This window comes from Gobius niger, assembly GCF_951799975.1.
Source record: "Gobius niger genome assembly, chromosome: 7".
Classification (NCBI taxonomy): Eukaryota; Metazoa; Chordata; class Actinopteri; order Gobiiformes; family Gobiidae; genus Gobius; species Gobius niger.
The window spans coordinates 36,453,631-36,473,436 of NC_136858.1; the positions used below are offsets into that span (position 1 = coordinate 36,453,631).

Here is a 19,806-nt window from a genome sequence, read left to right on the forward strand (position 1 = left end):
TTTTTTGTAATTTTTTTTGTCATTTCTTTTGTCATTTTTGTGACATTTTTGCCACTTTTTCATCAATTTTTCGTCACTTTTTTGTCAAACTTTTCTCACTTTTTTGTCACATTTCTATCATTGTTTTCGTCTCAGCTTTGTTGCTATTTTCACACCTTTTTTCCTGGAGCTTTTGGATTGGGGTAAAGCCAAACTGGAGAAAATGTGCTCGGTTCAGGTGGGAGTTAAGGGGTTAAAAGAAAAGCATCCAAAAAACAAAAATGCGCTGGAAAAGCAACAAAAAAGCGACAAAAAAGTGACAAAAACACAACAAAATGTGACGAAAACGTGACGACAAAGCGATGAAAAAACAACAATAACATGAATAAAACCCCCGAAAAACAAGAGACGAAAACACAACGAAAAAGTGACAAAAAAGTGACGAAAAAGTGACGAAAAAGCAACAAAAACATGACAAAAATGCAGCGACAACATGAAAAAAAATTACCGTCACTTTTCTAGATTTTATCTTTCAAATGAGGCGTTACAGTGTTGCTCTCCAGTCAAGAAGCTTTTAGATTTGGGCAAAGCCGAACTGGAGACAATGCTCTCGGTTAAGGCGGGGGGTCAGAGGTTCACATATGTATTTGTGGAAGTGTCACAATTACACTAATTTGGGCCAGGCTGACCAGAGTCCAGGGCTGGTTTTCAGTCCCAGTCCCGCCCCTGGTTGGCTCTGTAGGTAAGCTGCAGCGGGTCCAGGAGGGGCGGTGATTTCCTTCAGGTGTGGCAGGACCAAGGGTTCAAAAGACTTCATGACCACAGACGTCAGCGCCATCGGCCTGTGGTCATTAAGTCCTGCGATCCGTGGTTTCTTGGGAACAGGGATGATGGTGGACGATTTAAAGCAGGACGGCACATGGCGTGACTCCAGGGAGGGGTCTGTGAAGACGGGAGCCAGCTGAGCCCTGCAGTGTCTCAGGGTGGACAGGGAGACACCATCCGTCCAGGGGGGAGGGAGGGTCCGTGGTGGCCTTTGATAAAGTGCTGGGGTCGTTGATGGTGGGGGTGTTGATTGACAAATAAGTCGACCTAATCAAAAGGAATAATACAGCACACAGTGAGAAAGGGACGACTCTGCAATTTCATTTCGAATGCAACTAAAATGAAAGAAATTGTGTTTGACCCCCAGGTAATAAATGTGAACAGGCCTGTGATTATCCTTTCCCACTGATTAGGAGTAATTTAACATGTTCAGCAAAATATTCTGTAAAGAGCTTAAAAATGCAGGAAATCATCCAACTCAGTAAATTATGTGTCCAAACAAAGCAAATGATTAAATTAAATTGATATGATCATAAAAACAAAGAGACAAAAACATTTTCCCCCCAACATTTAGATTCCCTGTGACAACCAGGGAATTTATTATATTTATATTTTGTTATATTTCTCACTGTGCTGTGAGATGTGGTTGACGTAGACGTTCTCCATTGGGATTGCAGTTGGTGGATTGTGGACAATGGCATCACTTCTTTTGTTCTAGAAGAGAGAAATATAAATCATTTCAGGATGTCAGGAATCAGCCTGACCAAAATTAAAACTAAACTACAAATTAAGTTGTTTAGTTTATCTTGGTTTGAAAATGGAAGATGTCTCTCACTGTGAAATAACTTTGATTAGAAGTATGAATCTCTTACCAAAGGCATGTACATCCCTGCAGACGGGTTTTCCGAATGGGCCGTAACCTCAGAACCTACAGGACACAAGATGAAGTTTTCATGTCCATAAAGTGAAATGAAAGAGTAAAAACGTTCAGCTCTGACCAGCGGAGCAGAAGCTGGAGGACGAGGCTGCAGAGGCGGCAGAACCATTGACTTCATCAGGAAATGACTCGTTTATGATCGTACAAATGATAAAGAAGGTGAAAGAAATGCAAAACATTTAGAAAGAATTTTCTCGGTCCTTTGATGCGTTCATAAAACCACTTATTTTATCGTTTATGATCGTACAAATTATAAAAAAAGAGTTGTTGGTTGTGATCCAAACTGATTTTCATCCAGATTTTTCACATGGTTGAGTTTTGATGTTTGCAACATGAGGCTACACAGTCCAGATCTTCACAAGGTTCTGAGCAGAACTTTAATATGGAACAAGAGGAAATGGAACGCAGTAAAATGTCTGAAATATCCTGAGCTGGAGGATCTGATTGGCTGTTTGACGAGACACTGTACGATCCTCGACCCATAAGGCCGTTACTGGAGCCGACACGACGACAGTGTGAAAATCTGACAGAAATGACACTGATGACCCATCATGGATAAATATTAGGGTCTTGGCTTCTTTTACTCTATTGTAACATTGCTCTATGTTTTTGTCAAGAATAAAGTGAACTTGTGAAACTGAAACCGAGTTTAAAAGCTGTCAGTGACATTTCCTCTGTGGCTGAAGTCACTGAGTCACACGTCGACCACCGCTTCACAAAACTGTCTAATCTGAGGCAACACTTTGTGCTGTTTTACTTCAGTTTATTCATTTGCAACTATGTCATTGGTGTTTCATGTTGTATATTTAAAAAAAAGTCATTTAGCCCAATTTTCCTTATATACAAATACAAAAGTTTCCAGCAAACAGACATATTACAAGACATGATTTTTACTCAAGGTAAATACAGTTAATACATGACCCAATAAGGACACAATGTTTTTCTTCATCACAGATTCTTAAATACAGTATTATAATGAATAATCTTAATTTAGAAAAGCCTTGTTTGCTATATTACACTGGTGTGTTGTGCAGCCCTATATACACATATACTTATATACACATATACATATATACAGTATAATCATTATGGAGAACAGCTGTATTAATCATGCACTGATCTTAATAAAGTGCATTTTGGACACTCAATGTTACTTCACTCGAACAATCTTTCCCTGAACCTCAAAGAAATGATCCAGCTTCAAACTAATACAGTAAATAGTACATGAAGTTCAGCTGAAGTCCAGTGGGGAGCTGTACAGAACGTTGTCCACAGATCCAGAGGTGTTTGGTTCAGGGTCAGGGATAGTGCAGTACAGGTGATATGGGCTGATCTGAAAACCATAAAGAACGAGAAGTTCATGACACAAGTGCAGGTCACTCCACACTCGGTGGCTACAAGCATAGTAGACTGACAAAAACGTATATGCATGGCCTTTTTAGTAAGTTATTCCCAAAAGAAAATATAAAATAAACATGAAACATTTTCTTCAATATATGACAGGTGTGCCTCAAAAGTTACAAAGTTACATCTCAAAATGATTTTTAATGCAGTGAATTGCCTTAACATAGATAACTGAGCATTTGTGACTTCAGCTTCTCACCTCACTGTCGTCTGTGCTTTGGCGGCTCATGACATTCACAGAACCTGGAAACAACAAAAAGGCTGTGAATGTTGTATTTGTACATTTTGCATAATTGTACTGAAGACATCACTTTACAGTTAGCAGGAGGCCTGGTACAAAATATGTTTTTGCAATATATCGCAAATATCGCATGTATCTTATTGGAAAACATGTATCTCATTATATATAGTTAACCCCTTAACTCCCACCTGAAGCGAGCACATTTTCTCCAGTTTGGCTTTACCCCAATCCAAAAGCTTCTGGAAAAAAGCTGTGAAAATAGCAACAAAACTGAGACGAAAACAATGATGGAAATGTGACCAAAAAGTGAGAAAACTTTGACAAAAAAGTGATGAAAAATTGATGAAAAAGTGGCAAAAATGTCACAAGAAATTGACCAAAAATTCACAAAAAAATGACAAAAATTTGACAAAAAAATTACAAATGTGACAGAATATGACAAAAAAAATATTACAAAAATGTGATAAAAAATTTGACAAAAAAATTACAAAAAATTGACAAAAAACGACAAAAAAATGACAAAAATGTGACAAAAAATTACTAAAAGTTACAAAAATGAGTTGAATACCCAACAAAAAAATGATGGAAAAACAATCTGATGACGTGAGGAAAAAGATCCTCTCGGTTCAGGCAGGAGTTAAGAGGTTAAAGCAGTACTAAGTAACTCTTGCCCCTAGAGGCCATAAGCGCAACTGCAGGTGTTGTAGCAAGTTGCGATTTTTTAACTTATTAATTGTCTTGGAGAGCAAATACTACGCTGACAGGAAAGACAAAGGGACAGAGGGATATTGTTCATCCAATTACACAATGGAAATATTTTTTTTCACTCAAACTTGGCTGTAAATACTGTTTAAGTGGTGCTAGTCCGCAGTTAGCCTGTTAGCTTCTTCTTCGTGATTCTATTAGTGTGTATTGGTGGCTCCGGTCCGGTGCCAGTCAAGTTGCAAACACCAGGGGGCGATGAAAGACCCTCCAATCATCCCATAAACACTTGTATTAGAACCACAGGGACGACGGTACTTTGTACTGCTTTAATACCTGTTCTGGTGCTGCTTGGCTTAAACAAAAGAGGATATAAGATGTTTCTGCTGTTTGTTTTACTCAATCTCTCACTGATGTGGACTACAACCTTTGAAAACTCAACTTGTGCTTTCTGATTAAGTTCGTTCAGAGTAAAGTATCACAAAGTGTATCGTATCGGGCCCTCTGTATCAGGATACGTATCACGACAACAGTGTTTCATCCCAGCCCTAAATAGCAGGTATTTTATTTACTGTAAATTGTCTTCCTTTGATCAAGTCTAGGAGGCAAAAGTGGCTGAAAATATAGTGGAATTAAAAATAACTCAATAAATCAGTAAAAATCACCTTTGGAGCAGTCGGCTGTGGGCACTGAGGTGATCAGGGTGTAGGTGTTTTCATCGCCTTCGATCGGCTTCATGAGAGAGAAAATAAATAAAGTTAAAAAATCTAAACCAACAAACAGATGAAACATTAGTGCAACTATCACCTTGTGAACAACCGGTTTCATGCGGTGGTTCTCTGTGTTTTCATACACTGAAACAGGTCAGGAAATAAATTACATTACGCATAGAGAGAGATATTAACCTCTTAACTCCCACCTGAACGGATCCCATTTTCTCCTCCAGTTTGGCTTTACCCTAATCAAAAAGCTTCTTGGGAAAAAAAGCACAAAAGCAGCTACAAAAAATGAGAAAACAAGGATGTAAACGCATAAACAAAGATGTGACAAAAACTCAACAAATATTTGAAAAAAATTCAACAAAAATGTGACAAAAATTCAACAAAAAAGTGACAAAAATTCAACGAAAAAGTGACAAAAATTCAACAAAAAAGTGACAAAAATTTAACAAAAATGTGACAAAAACTCAACAAAAAAGTGACAAAAAAGTGACAAAAATTCAACAAAAATGGGACAAAAATTCAACAAAAACGCAACAAAAAGTGACAAAATGTCACACAAATTCAACAAAAAATGACAAAAATTCAACAAAAACTCAACCAAAAAGTGACAAAAAGTGACAAAAAAGTGACAAAAATGTGACAAAAATGTGACAAAAATTTAACAAAAATTCAACAAAAAGTGACAAAAACTCAACAAAAAAGTGACAAAAAAGTGACAAAAATTCAACACAAATGTGACAAAAATTCAAAAAAAATTTGACAAAAATGTGACAAAAGAAAAGAAAAAAAAAAACATACAAAAGGTGACACAACACAGCAACAACCCGAGGAAAACATCAGTTTTATAGGTCTTAGCTTTCTAATGAGGTGTTACACAGGCCTATATAACAGCCAAAGAGGACAGAATGCATCTGGTTCAGGCGGGTGGTAAGAGGTTAAAGGTAGATGTGCGGAGTCAGTGTAAATGTTATTGTTGAAATAATAAGTGTGAACATACCAACAGCTGTGTCTTGTGAGCTTTACAAACGAGGCAAAAATAGAACCGTGAGATCAAAAAAGCTTAAAGCAGAATCATTTTTTGGTTGAAAAATGTCAATTCTTACCCATTGTTTCTGTGATTTGCTAAAAGAGAAGTAACAATATCACATTACTCACTGTGTATAAGCCGTACGAAGTAATACAAGGAGTAGATTTTCTTACCTTTTCTCTTTTTTGTGCAAAAAAAGGCTAAAACTAAAATAATGCAGCCCAGGAGAGCTCCACAAACAATCACTGATATCAACAACTTCAATATGAATTTATCTGTAACACAAAGCATCAAGTCACTCAAGACAAGTCTGATCATTTTAATTAAACAAGGAAAACTCAGGCCCAGTTCAGGAGTTTCATCATTTGGAAGAGCAAATACATAACAAACCCAGGCACTCTATACAAGAACGTCTAAAATGACCTGCACTGTGGGTCTCAGAGTCACTTCCTGTCACGTTGTTGGGTCTGGTGGTGTTTTTTACGGAGTCAGATGAAGCTGTGGTTTCATGAGTTTGACTAGGAAAGAATTTATGGATGAAATCTGTAAAAGAAAAGAGTTGCTTTGAGTAAATATTCATGAAAAATATGTTCACATGGCACCAAATAAAGGAAATAACATCAGAGGTCATGTCTTACTTCGTGACGTGTGTGCATCGCTGCGAGGAGAACTGGATCCATCTCCGAAAGTGTAATCACAGGTGACCTTTTTTCTGATAACTTTACTGAGATTTGTCCGAAAATCATTCACAGAGATATAAAACTGACAAAACAGTCCATTTGTCTCTGTATTTGTCCCTGAGTTGACACTTTTATACGGCTGAGCGGATTCTCCAAAATACAGTTTACATTTTGCACCAGTCGCAGAAAGAGGTGGAGAGCATAAAATGATCACCTCATCATTAAGTTTGTGAAACTTAATCTCTGGTTTTGGCCACTGTTGTGGATTTGGACGTTCAGTCTCTGTTGTCCCTGGAAGTAAAAATCCACAAGAACATTAAGGAAATGCTAACAAAGAATAATACTTGCCTTTAGTTTTTCATTCATTTATCTTTTCTGATCTTTTCTCATAAAAACACAGCTTAGAGTTGCAAAATTAATAAAGCTATTTGTCAGTTACTTACTCTGAACAGTGACAGAGACGATCTCACTTTGTGGAGATGTAAAACCGGGTTGTTCCTGCTGTACAACATAGCAACACTGGACCTGAACTTCCACAGGAGGATTCTGGTTCTCCGTCAGCAGATCAGAGCCTCTCACAGTCTGCTCACATCCAGAATTGCTCAAACTGTGTCCATTTGTTGTGAAGAAATAGCACTGATTTGAAGAAACAGCAGGTGGACGTCGACAGGTGAGTTTAACTTCATCCTTCTCTGTGATCACTGATGAGGTCACGGTCAAAGAGGGAGGAGCCAAACCTGTGGAGAAACAATATCGTGTCATTGTAGGTTTGTGCACATGAACACTTTCTAACACCAGGTTGCACTTTGCAAATCGCAGACATATATTTTGGAAGGAAACTGTTCAGGGACTGCAAATATCGGCCGGGCCTCAGCTCGTCTCCACATGTGATATTCTGAGATTATGAGTTACTACAAAGACATGTCCACTGTCGTCCCTATAACCCATCACTCAGTATAGCTGTCGACCCGCACTAAGTAGACCAGTGGTTCCCAACCGTTTGACTGGAAGCCCCCCCTGCACATTCCAGTCCAAAAACTATGGCCACTAAAAATGTATAAAAGAATGAATGCTAAAAATAATTTCAAACAAACTGCAATTGGAGTGTTTTATGCACCCGTACTCCCTGACCCTGTGACCAGACCAAACTCGGCGCCTCTTATTAGACAGTATTTATAATGTTAGAATCAAATTGGCAATGCTTTCAAAGCTGCTTTATACAAACAAATTGTACAGCACCAAAGTAAAAAAAAAAAAAAAGCAGGGCAGTGCAGGCCATGCGCTTGTGTTAGTTTCATTTTCGCTTTCCGCACACGGAGGCTGAAGTTCTCGGAGCAGCGCGTTTGATTTGAAGCGCGTTTGATTTGAAGCTCGTGTTTGAGCAGTTGTTGGACAACTTTCTGCTGTACTGTTGTTCGGAGACAAAGCTTTGGAGACGGAATATCACTCCACTTCACTTCACTTTATTTGCCGATGGGGCAATTAGTTTTGCAGCACAAGGTACATAAAAATAGATACATAAAAACAGACAGGACAAATAAAAATGCATTCATTCACCAGTTCAACAAGATGCCAAAGTGCAAAACCTCACAAAAACAGAGTCCATGGTAATTTTTGTCCATCCATCCATCCATCCATCCATCCATCCATCCATCCATCCATTTTCTTCCGCTTTATCCGGGGCCGGGTCGCGGGGGCAGCAGTCTCAGCAGAGATGCCCAAACTTCCCGATCCACACACACCTCCTCCAGCTGTTCTGACCCCGAGGCGACACCAGGCCAGCTCGGAGACATAGTCCCACCACCGTGTCCTGGGCCTTCCACGAGGCCTTGTCCCACTAGGACATGCCTGGAACACCTCCCGCGGGAGGCGACCAGGAGGCATCCGAAACAGATGCCCGAGCCACCTCAGCTGCTCCTTTCGACGTGAAGGAGCAGCGACTCTACTCCGAGCTCCTCCCGGGTAACTGAGCTCCTCACCCGATCTCGGAGGGTGCGCCCAGCCACCCTGCGAAGGAAACTCATTTCGGCCGCTTGTATTCGCGATCTTGTCCTTTCGGTCATGACCCAAATCTCATGACCATAGGTGAGGATCACATGACCATAGGTGAGGGCGGGAACGTAGATCGATCGGTAAATCGAGAGCTTTGCCCCGACTCAGCTCCCTCTTCACCACGACAGACCGATACAGCGACCGCATCACTGCTGACGCCGCACCGATCCGTCTGTCGATCTCACGCTCCATCCGTCCCTCACTGAGAACAAGACCCCGAGATACTTGAACTCCTCCACTTGAGGCAAGGACTCCCCACCGACCTGAAGTAATTTTTGTAGAGAATACAACAACTTTCTTCCCTCACACTGAATTCGGTACCTGTTTACTCCTTTTTTCTACTCAGCGTTTAGAGTGGAGATGGCTACAAGTATGAAGGAATATTTGTATCTGTTTTTCCCACCAATGGAGCCCTGAGCCTCGAACCAGAAGGCAAGTAGCAGAATTCACCATGAAGAGGATGAGCATCATTAGCCAGAATACTCAGCCTTCTGCGTCACCTGTCCAGAACACAGGTCAGAAAGTGGAGTCTGAATATGGCCAGGACTGGATCTGACGCATTCGTCTGCGCCTCTGACATTACGCAGCACTGGAGCTATAATGAACCACAGCCTCGGTCACTGCAGAAGAAACTTAGACAAAGACACGCAGATGTGTTTTGGAGGATGTAACTGTAACTGCTGCAGGTTATGCCCGCGGGCAGAGGGACGGTCACGTGGGGGCCGCCCGCGGAATTCTGAGAAAAAAACATGGCGGCGCCCCTATGGAGCTTAAGCACCGCCCACCCCGCGATTGCGTTTTATATTATAGAATTAATTGCTTACACTTAATGACAATCAAGGCTTTCAATTTGTAATGTATTCTATTGGCACATTCACATATTTTTGAGTAATCTGTAAAAACTCTGATGGCGGCCATTTTAGGGATAGGTTTGCCTGAGTCCTCCTAGGAACGCCCCCACCTCCTGGAGACGCCTCCGAGCTTTCGTCACCAGCCGAGTAACCAACCACTGCTCCTCAGCAGAACCCCCTCCCCACTGATGCCACAGACAGCGTGTGAAGGGGGCGTGTCGGAAAGGCTCAGAGGTTCTTAAAGAGACAGAGGCCTATTTCAAGACATTCACTACAGCCATTTTGAGAGAGACATTTTATACAAGGCAGTTTTTCTAATTTACTGCATTTACAGACCGACAGAAGGTTTGTCATCATTGTAGTGTGATATAGACTGGTGCTATGGGACTGAAAAAAGCATAATACCCCCTCTTTAAAACAAACTTCTACTTCATCAGTTGTGACTTACCGATGGTGATGATCCTCTCAGCGCTGAATGCAGATCTATAGAATGTGTGATTGGGGCTGTAAGTGTAATAACATGTGACAGTTATTTTCGCTGGTGGTCGTTTCATCACCATCGACAGCAGATCAGCTCCGCCCAGTTCAGTCTGACATGATTGGAATGATTTGTAGTGTTCTCTGTCAAATCGAAAGTAGCATGTTGGCTCTTGGACAGGAGTTTGACAGTTCAATGTGACGTTGTTGGTCTCAGAGACGACTTCTGGATCCACTGTTACTGTAGGAGCAAGATGATCTGTTTAAAATAAATATGATTAATATGAAAATAAATACATCAGAAATTAACTATTGAAAACACATAAGGGTTACCTTGGGCTTTAGCCTCAAATGTTAAATCTGTTGAAAGAAAACAAAACACACAAGATGGTGATATTTATTGTTGGGGAAGAAATTCAGTCTCGTGGTGGTAAAGAGGAGAAAACCTTTGCCTCACAGACACGGGTTTGATTTTCTCTCCTTTCTGTGAAGTTTAGGGCTGCTTCACTTTCCCCTAAAATAGATTTATTACCCCATGTAAAAAAAAAAGTCTGTCTCAGTCATTTCATCACATTTCCTTTTCCTGAAAGACACGACGCACTATTGCTTTGAAATGTTTCGCTTTCAGGATCAGGCTATGAGATAAATTACAACGTTTGAAATAAAAGTTTACTTCCCAGTTGACAAAGACCTTGGATTTGTTCTATTGGCGACAGATAAAACAGTGTAAGTTCTCAGTCATCCAGCTGTTTAGGTCAGTTTTGCGAGGTTAAAACAAAACAACTCGGCCTTATTGCAAATGTAGGTAAAAACATGTAAGTCCTGTGTCTAGTTTTAGCCTCACTTTGGGGACAGAATAAGGACAAATCGGTTTCACTCACGGATGAAGCAGAGGAGCAGCAGAGGAGCCATGACGGACAGCAGACAGTGCAGTGTGAGAAATGAACCGAGTTTACAGAAGTGCAGATAAAAAAACCGCATGAGTCAGGTCTGCAACACTAATGCAGAAATGTGGGCTGAAAAAAAGAAAAGTGTGAAACTGTCGCAAATATGCGGGCAATGGTGGTAATAAAACATATGATAGAGATCAAATCAAATGTTTTGTTAATAATAAAGAAATAAACAGTGTGTCATCGACATGTTTTTTAGGAGTTCAGATTGACGATAAGCTGTGCTGGAAGCAGGGGCGTAGCACCAAATTCTGGGCCCTGGGTACAAACTATCTTGGTGGACCCCCCCCCCCCCCCCCCCCATTTAAAATTCACATTTCATATTCTATGTTCTTTGACCACATAACAGTGGTTTAGTGGTTTGACAGTGCAGGTCATTTATATTCTATTATAACGTTATCATATATACCTTAACTAAGGGAAAAAATGGGTTGGCCAAAAAGTGCTTCATATACAAACGCACATCCAATCCAATGGGTACTCAGTTCATGGTTTGTTTTATTGTTTGTTTTATTGTTTGTTTGTTTGTTTCAAGTCAGTGTTTGACTTGAAATTGCATCTGATTTGGCTTCAGTTACAGAAACTGAATAACCTTTAATCCTGTGGTGACATAGATATTAAGATTAAGGTGGAATATTCTACTTTCATTGGGCCAATTGAAATGGCTAGTTTTAGGTAGAGCATAATGATTATTAGCAGACCACATTAAACAGGAGGGCTGCACCAGGGACATGGGATATTTGTGCTGAGAATAACACATGTGTGACTTTAAAATAGGCATTAAAATGCTATTTTACAAAAAAGTGATGATACTATGATGTCTCTGTGGCCCACAGGCCTGAACAAAAAACTCAAGGGCTTCTGTCTGATTTAGTCTCACCATTTTTGAAGCCTATACCTTTAAGTGTATTGTCATTAAATTGTTGTTGTAAAAAGTTATGTTGGAATAGACTAAATGGCACGAGCTCCACCTTTCACTAGAACCAGGTTGACTCGTCTCCAAAGCTGCGCATTTACAATGCGTGGATTCCAAATGCGCGCGGCTAATTAGCATAATTAATTCGGCGAAAATAGCGTGCGCGACCTGTGGCTTTTGTCACTGTATTGGCCTGATGGCTCAATTATAATAAATATGAGGAAAGAGAAACTTTAGAGGTTAAAACGAGGAGAGAAGGAGCTCTGTCTCTGACTCTGTCTCTGACTCTGCACCATCCTCTTCTCAGCGCAGGCAGAGGCAGGACGTGCCTCATGTTTAACTGTCATTTATGACAAGAAAGTTGCATCTTAGGTCCCCTAGAACAGGCTAGTGTTAAATAAAAGCACATTAGAGCGAGGCCAGACTAATATCTGTCTGTGTCATTACATTACAGAGTCCACCTCATCAAAGTCACTGCTGAGTTGAAGCGCACGGTGCTGAACACCGGTGTGGGCTGAACCATTTGGCACATTTTTAAAGGGGTGTCAGGGCCCTGAGATATTATCCATCATTATTGTTTGTGCAAAATTCTGTGTAGCAACCATTGTATTTCAGCCCGGTTGTTCAGTACTTATAGTATCAATTATGAGGAAACTTAGAAAGTACAATACAGAACGCTTTCTGCAGCATTTTTGAGGGCCCCTACCCTGCTCTGGGCCCTGGGTACTCAGTACCCTTTACCCCCCCAGTCCGACGCCCCTGGCTGGAAGGAACAGGTCGAAAAAGTTTGCAAAAAGAAAACCAAGTCTATTGGAATCATGAGTAAAATTAGAAACCTAGTAAATCGTAAATGTCTGTTAACCCCTTAGAATACCTGAGCCCGTATAGGACCCGCTGTTTTGGTCCGGGCATTTGGATGTGTAGTGGGGTAGCCTATATTGCCCTTACATTTAGCCAATCAGATCGCGGGTGCGCACTATAAATACGGGGGGTCATGCACCTGGCATGACCTCTCCTCCCTCTGACGTCACACGCTGCTGCTGTAGCGGGGCACAGCGTGAAAGTTGGTGAAGTTGCGAGTTGTTTGTGGTCGTTCAGGAGGCGTCAAGCCGGCGATTTTAGGCGTCAAGCCAGCAGCTCGAGGCGTCAAGCCAGCAACTATATGTACACACAACCGTCTCGCTGGTAAGCGTGTTGACCAGTTTATATTCATGCAGACTATAGGCTCACTAGCCCTTATGCTACGATGCTATGTGTTTTTAGCATGCTGGCGCTCCGGCCAAAGGCTACTGCATAGCTGGACAAGTAACATGTTCGGGGTCTCAGTACGGGTCGTTTGGGGAGTGCCATGCATCGTCGCCCTGGTAGGTCAATGGCCTCATAGCTCCATCTGCCCACGCATCTGTATGTGTCTAACGTAGATTTCCCATTCTTAGGGCCCTGTCAGCGTTACACACCTCCTCTTCTTCTACCCCTGCATCGCCAGGGTCGTCCGTTTGTTTACGTTGTAGACGGTGATGTGCTGTTTAATATGGACACTGTCTGAAATGAACGTTCACGTGAAGGAAAAATGGACAATTTTAACAAAACATGTAACTAATAAAGATCCTATTTTTGTAAACGAATGCCTCTGTCCTGCCAATTTTACGAATCTGTGTTGCCTTTTTCTACATGTTAAATTTAAGTTTAACCTGCAGTCCACTCTACTACATTTGGCGTTGTCTCTGGCTGGATAAATTGGAATTTGGACAGATTGCATTCATTGATTTCAGTGACTAGTGTACTGTTTGACGGTCCTACGGGTACTCATTTGCATACGGTACTGCTGCTAAAGTAACAAAGAAGCTAGACATGTTTAACCCTGTCCTGTGTGTACTTATTTGAAGTGTATTTTTGTGTGTGCATTTATCTTGTTTTTACATTATTTGTGACATAAGGGTGAAAGCAAATGTTTATGCCATTTTGTGCTAAAAAGTAGATCCTGTAAGAGCAAAAAGTTTACCTGTCATACCTCTAGTCATTTGAATGGTTGGGATTTTGATAACGTGGCTATTTTAGGGGCACACCCTTTAGTTTTGGCGCTACTGACTGTTTCATCTATTCTGTTGTAGCTCCAGACTGGACATGTCGGGCTGCCACACTGAATCCGTGTAAAGTGTGGGCATACCCTCCTACTGCTGTCTGGTGTTCGCTCGGGGTGCCCTTCCTGTTGTATTTAAGAAGAAGGAGAGGAGGTGTCGTAGGTGTTCGTGTGCCGTTTGAGAGAGGACAGCATCGGCGCGCTGTGACTGGACTCTGGGTCAGGAGGGCCCAGTCATAGCTCCATGTTTTAATGTTGCGGGCTTCAAGCTTACCTGGAGCATTTTATTTTGTTTTAATATAGTTAAATTAGTTGTCGGTCCATCGTCGGGACGACGATTTAAAAAGCAAGGGGTAGAATGTAGTGGGGTAGCCTATATTGCCCTTACATTTAGCCAATCAGATCGCGGGTGCGCACTATAAATACGGGGGGTCATGCACCTGGCATGACCTCTCCTCCCTCTGACGTCACACGCTGCTGCTGTAGCGGGGCACAGCGTGAAAGTTGGTGAAGTTGCGAGTTGTTTGTGGTCGTTCAGGAGGCGTCAAGCCGGCGATTTTAGGCGTCAAGCCAGCAGCTCGAGGCGTCAAGCCAGCAACTATATGTACACACAACCGTCTCGCTGGTAAGCGTGTTGACCAGTTTATATTCATGCAGACTGTAGGCTCATTAGCCCTTATGCTACGATGCTATGTGTTTTTAGCATGCTGGCGCTCCGGCCAAAGGCTACTGCATAGCTGGACAAGTAACATGTTCGGGGTCTCAGTACGGGTCGTTTGGGGAATGCCATGCATCGTCGCCCTGGTAGGTCAATGGCCTCATAGCTCCATCTGCCCACGCATCTGTATGTGTCTAACGTAGATTTCCCATTCTTAGGGTCCTGTCAGCGTTACACACCTCCTCTTCTTCTACCCCTGCATCGCCAGGGTCGTCCGTTTGTTTACGTTGTAGACGGTGATGTGCTGTTTAATATGGACACTGTCTGAAATGAACGTTCACGTGAAGGAAAAATGGACAATTTTAACAAAACATGTAACTAATAAAGATCCTATTTTTGTAAACAAATGCCTCTGTCCTGCCAATTTTACGAATCTGTGTTGCCTTTTTCTACATGTTAAATTTAAGTTTAACCTGCAGTCCACTCTACTACAGATGCAAGGTGTCACAAGGGGGCGCCCTTCCAATCTTCTCAGTGTAAATGTGAGTTGACTTTCTTCAGAGTGAGACTTTAGGTCAGACACCATGAGTGACAGTAACATGAGGCTAAACACAGTGAGCTCTTTGTTTCCAGTAAAAAGGCTGAGGCCTCATTGCTCTTCAGGCACAGACTGAGAAGTGAAGAAGGAAGTCACGGAGCTTCTGCTTTAGACAGAACTTCAGACTTCTGCTGGATATAAGAGTTATATAATATTCTAAAACTCAAATATGGTAAAAGCAACAAATATAGGAGAAATTATTACAAAAAACAAACACGTGATTGATGTTTCTAAAGGTTGAAGAAATATCCAAATCTATGATCTGCTGTAGGTCGTGTGTGTCCCAGTTCCTCTGAGTCGTGGTGGGTCATGGTGGACCGGGACAGATGTGGACAGGACTGTGGTAGATCTACTTTTACTTTGGAGAAAATAGTTACTATAGTAACTGTTGAAGAAATGAACCTCATGACCTTCTGTTATAACATCTGTCCACATCAGTCCTGCTGCACCACGACTCAGAGGAACTGGGACAAACATGAGGGTTTATTTTTATAGAATGAGAGTCATTAATAATTAACTCATATTTTAATTATATACAGGATTGTTCACACTTATTATGAAGGAATACTTTAATTTCAATCTTTTATTGTTACATCAGCAGAAGTGTAATGTTTTAACACAGAATCTCCATGACTTCCTTCTTCACTTCTCAGTTTGTGCCTGAAGAGCAATGAGGCCTCAGCCTTTCTACAGAAAATAAAGAGCTCAGTATTTAGCGTCATGTTACTGTGACTCACGGTGTCTGACCTACAGTGTAACTCTGCAGCCAATCAGATCACAGAGACTCAGAGTGGGCGGAGCTCAAATGTGACCAAACGCCAAGATCCAAGACCTGAGACAAAAATAATATTTCAGAGCTTTAACAAGTTAACACTTTACTACAGTCTTATTTATCCCAATTTAAATGATGGTAATATTGTTTGGGGAAATACTTTCACCACTTACCTAAACAAAATGTTCATTCTACAAAAGAAGTTTGTCCGTAAAGCGACTCTTTCCAAACCTGATGCTCCAAGTGCACCTTTGTTTTTTGAAATGAAACTCTTGAACATTTTTGATATAAATACTTTAATGACTTGTACCTTTGTATTTAAATCACTGTATGATGAGGACTGGCCTTCGAATATAAAACATTATTTTATGCATAACCATCAGGTTCATTGTTATTCTACAAGGCAGGCTATAAAACGGCACCTTCATCGTTATATAAAACATCTCGTGATCAACGGTCAGTTAGATATTATGGAGTTGAAGTCTGGAACCGACAGATCCATCTTCTGGATTCATCCACCTCATTATACATGTATAAAATCAAACTAAAACATAAATTAATGGCTGAGTATTTGTGCTGAGTACAGAGCAGAGACTCATAAAGGAAATGATCGTATGAGTATTGTATATTTGACACGTTGTATTTGTATTTGACTCTGTATTTTTGTACTATGTAGTGACTTAGCGTGGGTTTACATTACTCTGATTCTTATTTAATTCTTTACTTGGGAGTGGTGTTGTTATAAGCCTATAGGCCTCTCCCATGCACATGCTATTATTTCTTTTTAACTAGTTATGCTAAAGTGCTAAATAAATAAAATAAAAAAGGACAGTTTGAAACACGACCCAGTGTCTTTATCGCCGATGTTTAAATGCACTCTTTTTGGCAGGACTTTACAGATGTTTGAACCTCTCGTGTGTTGTGGAGCTGAATGAAAACTGCAATAATGATGTTAAAGCCGCATTTCATTTTGTTCTAAGATTGTTTTTTGAACTTTGTTTTTTCTTTCGTTTTTTTTTATTACTCAAGAGCCATTTGAAGCACTCGCCTCTTAACCTCTTACCACCCGCCTGAACCGAGAGCATTTTCTCCAGGTTTTACCCTAATCAAAAAGCTTCTTGGGAAAAAAGTTCATGCAAAGAGAAAGTGAGGTTTGAATTTGCTTTTATTGCCACGTGAGATTTACATTCATCGATCTCTGAGGGAACATGAGACGACAGAAACTGAATGATATTTACAGTAAAGGAAATATTTCAGTGCAAACACCATTTAGTCCAGGGGTCACCGACCATGTCAGAGCTGAGGAGAAGCAGTAAGTTATTCAGGGTTCAAATATATTTATCAAAAATGCCTAAAGTTACACGATCTAACACATGTTATGACTAGATATTTTCACACATTCAGAATATTGAACATGTGAGTCACAAAAACAGAAATGACTTTTCAAGAACAAAAACAAGTCCAGGTGCTATCGGTTGTTTTCATGTGACATTCTTGGAGGTCAAAACTTGCAAACACAACATAATAATAATATAATAATGGTCATGCTCATTTTGAAGGCATTTTGAAGACCAGGTTCCTCTACTGTCTGAAGCATTGTGTCTGCTCAAGTTGTTTCAACTGAAAATACTGACTCCATTGTACTTTTCACCTGCAGGTATAATAATAACCTCATAGAGCAGTTCTGGCTGTTTCTGATTTACAATAAACTATGCACTAGGGCTGAAACTACTAATCGATTAATCAACTACTAATCGATTAATGAAATAGTCGACAATTATTTTAGTAATCGATTAATCGTTTTCTGGTTCACACAGACTTAAATAGAGCGAAAATGACATGAAAATGTAGTATTTTTGATGAAAACCGTTGTTTTTATAGTATGTTATATTTTGTGTGTATGTTTGTGTCTCTTTCAATCAGAATCAGACTTGCACTTGGAGCCTCCAACAAACATTTACTTTAGGTTTACTCCATCAACACGTCCTCAAGAGATGCCACTTTAACTTTATGTGATGAAAAAAATATATATACAATGTTCATACACCATTCACAGCGATTAATCGCAAAAATAATCGATGGATTAATCTATTACAAAAATAGTAGTTATTAGTTGGTAGGTATTAGTTGCAGCTCTACTATCCTATCATGTATTTAGCACAAAATATGTTGCATGGTTTATAGCACTGAACTGTTGTTGGTGGAACCAGGTCGTCCTAAAGAAATAGTCCCACAGGGAAACGGGATCTGCTCTAAACTGTATTCTACACAAATATGTATTAAAATAATATTAGCATTAGCATTAGCATTAGCATTAGCAAGCATCATATTTAACATGATATGTAGTCAGTGTTAGTGTTGTAATGTAAAGTGTCTCGCCTCATATTCATGCTCACGGTGAAGCTCCTCTTTGTTCTCCCTTGGGGAACCTGCTGGAGATATAATATTGTCTGTGAGTGATTCTACTGTGAAATATTTATTTTAATGATCGAATTTTCGACTCGTACCAGGTGAACAGTGGACAGTAGAAGTGGCTGAGATCGAACTGTCGACTCTCTCAGACAGAGGCTGAGAAAAAACAAGGACAAAATTGCATAAAACACAACTGTCAGTCAAATCTCACACTTGATTTTGAAAAATAAAACAATGGACTGATTCTACTATAACACAGCGTTATTGCTTTTGCTGATTATGAAAAGCTCTTTGATCATAAGGTTATGAGATGAGAAGAAACTACACGACCAGACTGAGAAAAAACCCGCCAATTTAAAAGGTCACACTATAAACATTTGGTTGGACGCCTTAAGCACTCGCTGTGGCGTTTTGTCGTCTGCAATGTCAAAAGATCCAGAGTTGCATGTATTTTAGAGACAGTTTTGTGCTAACCCAAATGAAATAATACCTCCACCCGTTCTTTTCTTTTTACCAGAGCGTCGCTGTTTGGATTGTTGGAGCATTGGGAATTACCAGAGTTCTTGCCTGGACAGCTGTGGAAAAAACACAATGAAATGGGCAGAATCAACAAAGTCAAACCATAGACTGTAAATTAAGAATGGACAAATTGTGGTTTTCTTCTTCCTGAAATCTCAAAGAAACAGGAGGTTCCGGCTCTTGGACTTTTCATTAAAACTTTGCCTCTCTTTAAGTTATCATTGAACACAGGCTTGACTTTCTGATCTTCACGTCTTTGTCTTAACATGGGCAACATCGTCCTAATTTTATCCTTTCATTTTTAAATGAAATCCAAAAACGCTGCCAAACAGCTATGATTAACGACCTTCAGTTATCCCGTGCTAACGCTATAGATACAGACGCCAACGTGTCAATCAACATCTTTTATCTGTGTTTTTAAGTATTTGTGGGCTGTTGCTCCTCTCCATGTCTCTATATCCCCCTCTGGCTGCTTTGAACATAACCATGTATTCATTCCAAAGATGCTGCAGCCTCTATGGGGGATGCCAGGCTCCCTCAGTCCAGTCTTCATTCACAGACTATGGTCAAACCACATCTTTCTTTTTCATATTCCAAAAGGAGAGACTAAATGATTCAAATAGATGCCAAAAATGTTTATAATGGCAACTTTAAGCTAAAGAGCACATGTTCAAACACAAGGCCCGCGGGCCAGATGCGACGCGTGAGATGATTTAGAGCATGAATTTCAGAGCATGTAAAATAAAAGTCAGTCCATTCCTGTGCGGAGTTATGGATTTTTAAAGAAATAGCCAGAATGCTCACTCAGCCACTCGGGGGCAGCTTAAGTTAAACAAAAGGAAAGAATTCCACACCTGTCCTGCAGAGGGCACTGACTTAACAAGAGATCAGGACATAAACAGCATATTATAGCATGTGGTAAATGGTCAGGCTGCCCCAGGGCGGCTGTGGCTACAATAGTAGTAAGTGTATGTAAGCCATTCTTATTTATTAAGCCACGGTTC

At 40.6% G+C, this 19,806-nt stretch overlaps 1 protein-coding gene across 1 annotated transcript in view; it reads right to left on the reverse strand.

Moving 5' to 3' along the window:
- Positions 1 to 19,806, reverse strand: part of LOC306965531 (uncharacterized protein) — a gene marked incomplete at both ends in the record, with an annotated part of 279,183 nt that overhangs the window by 23,128 nt on the left and 236,249 nt on the right. Inside the window, one exon of the mRNA XM_079560005.1 lies at positions 6,261 to 6,380. Coding sequence (XP_079416131.1) covers positions 6,261 to 6,380 — 120 coding nt within the window. The remainder of the gene's footprint in view (positions 1 to 6,260; positions 6,381 to 19,806) is intronic.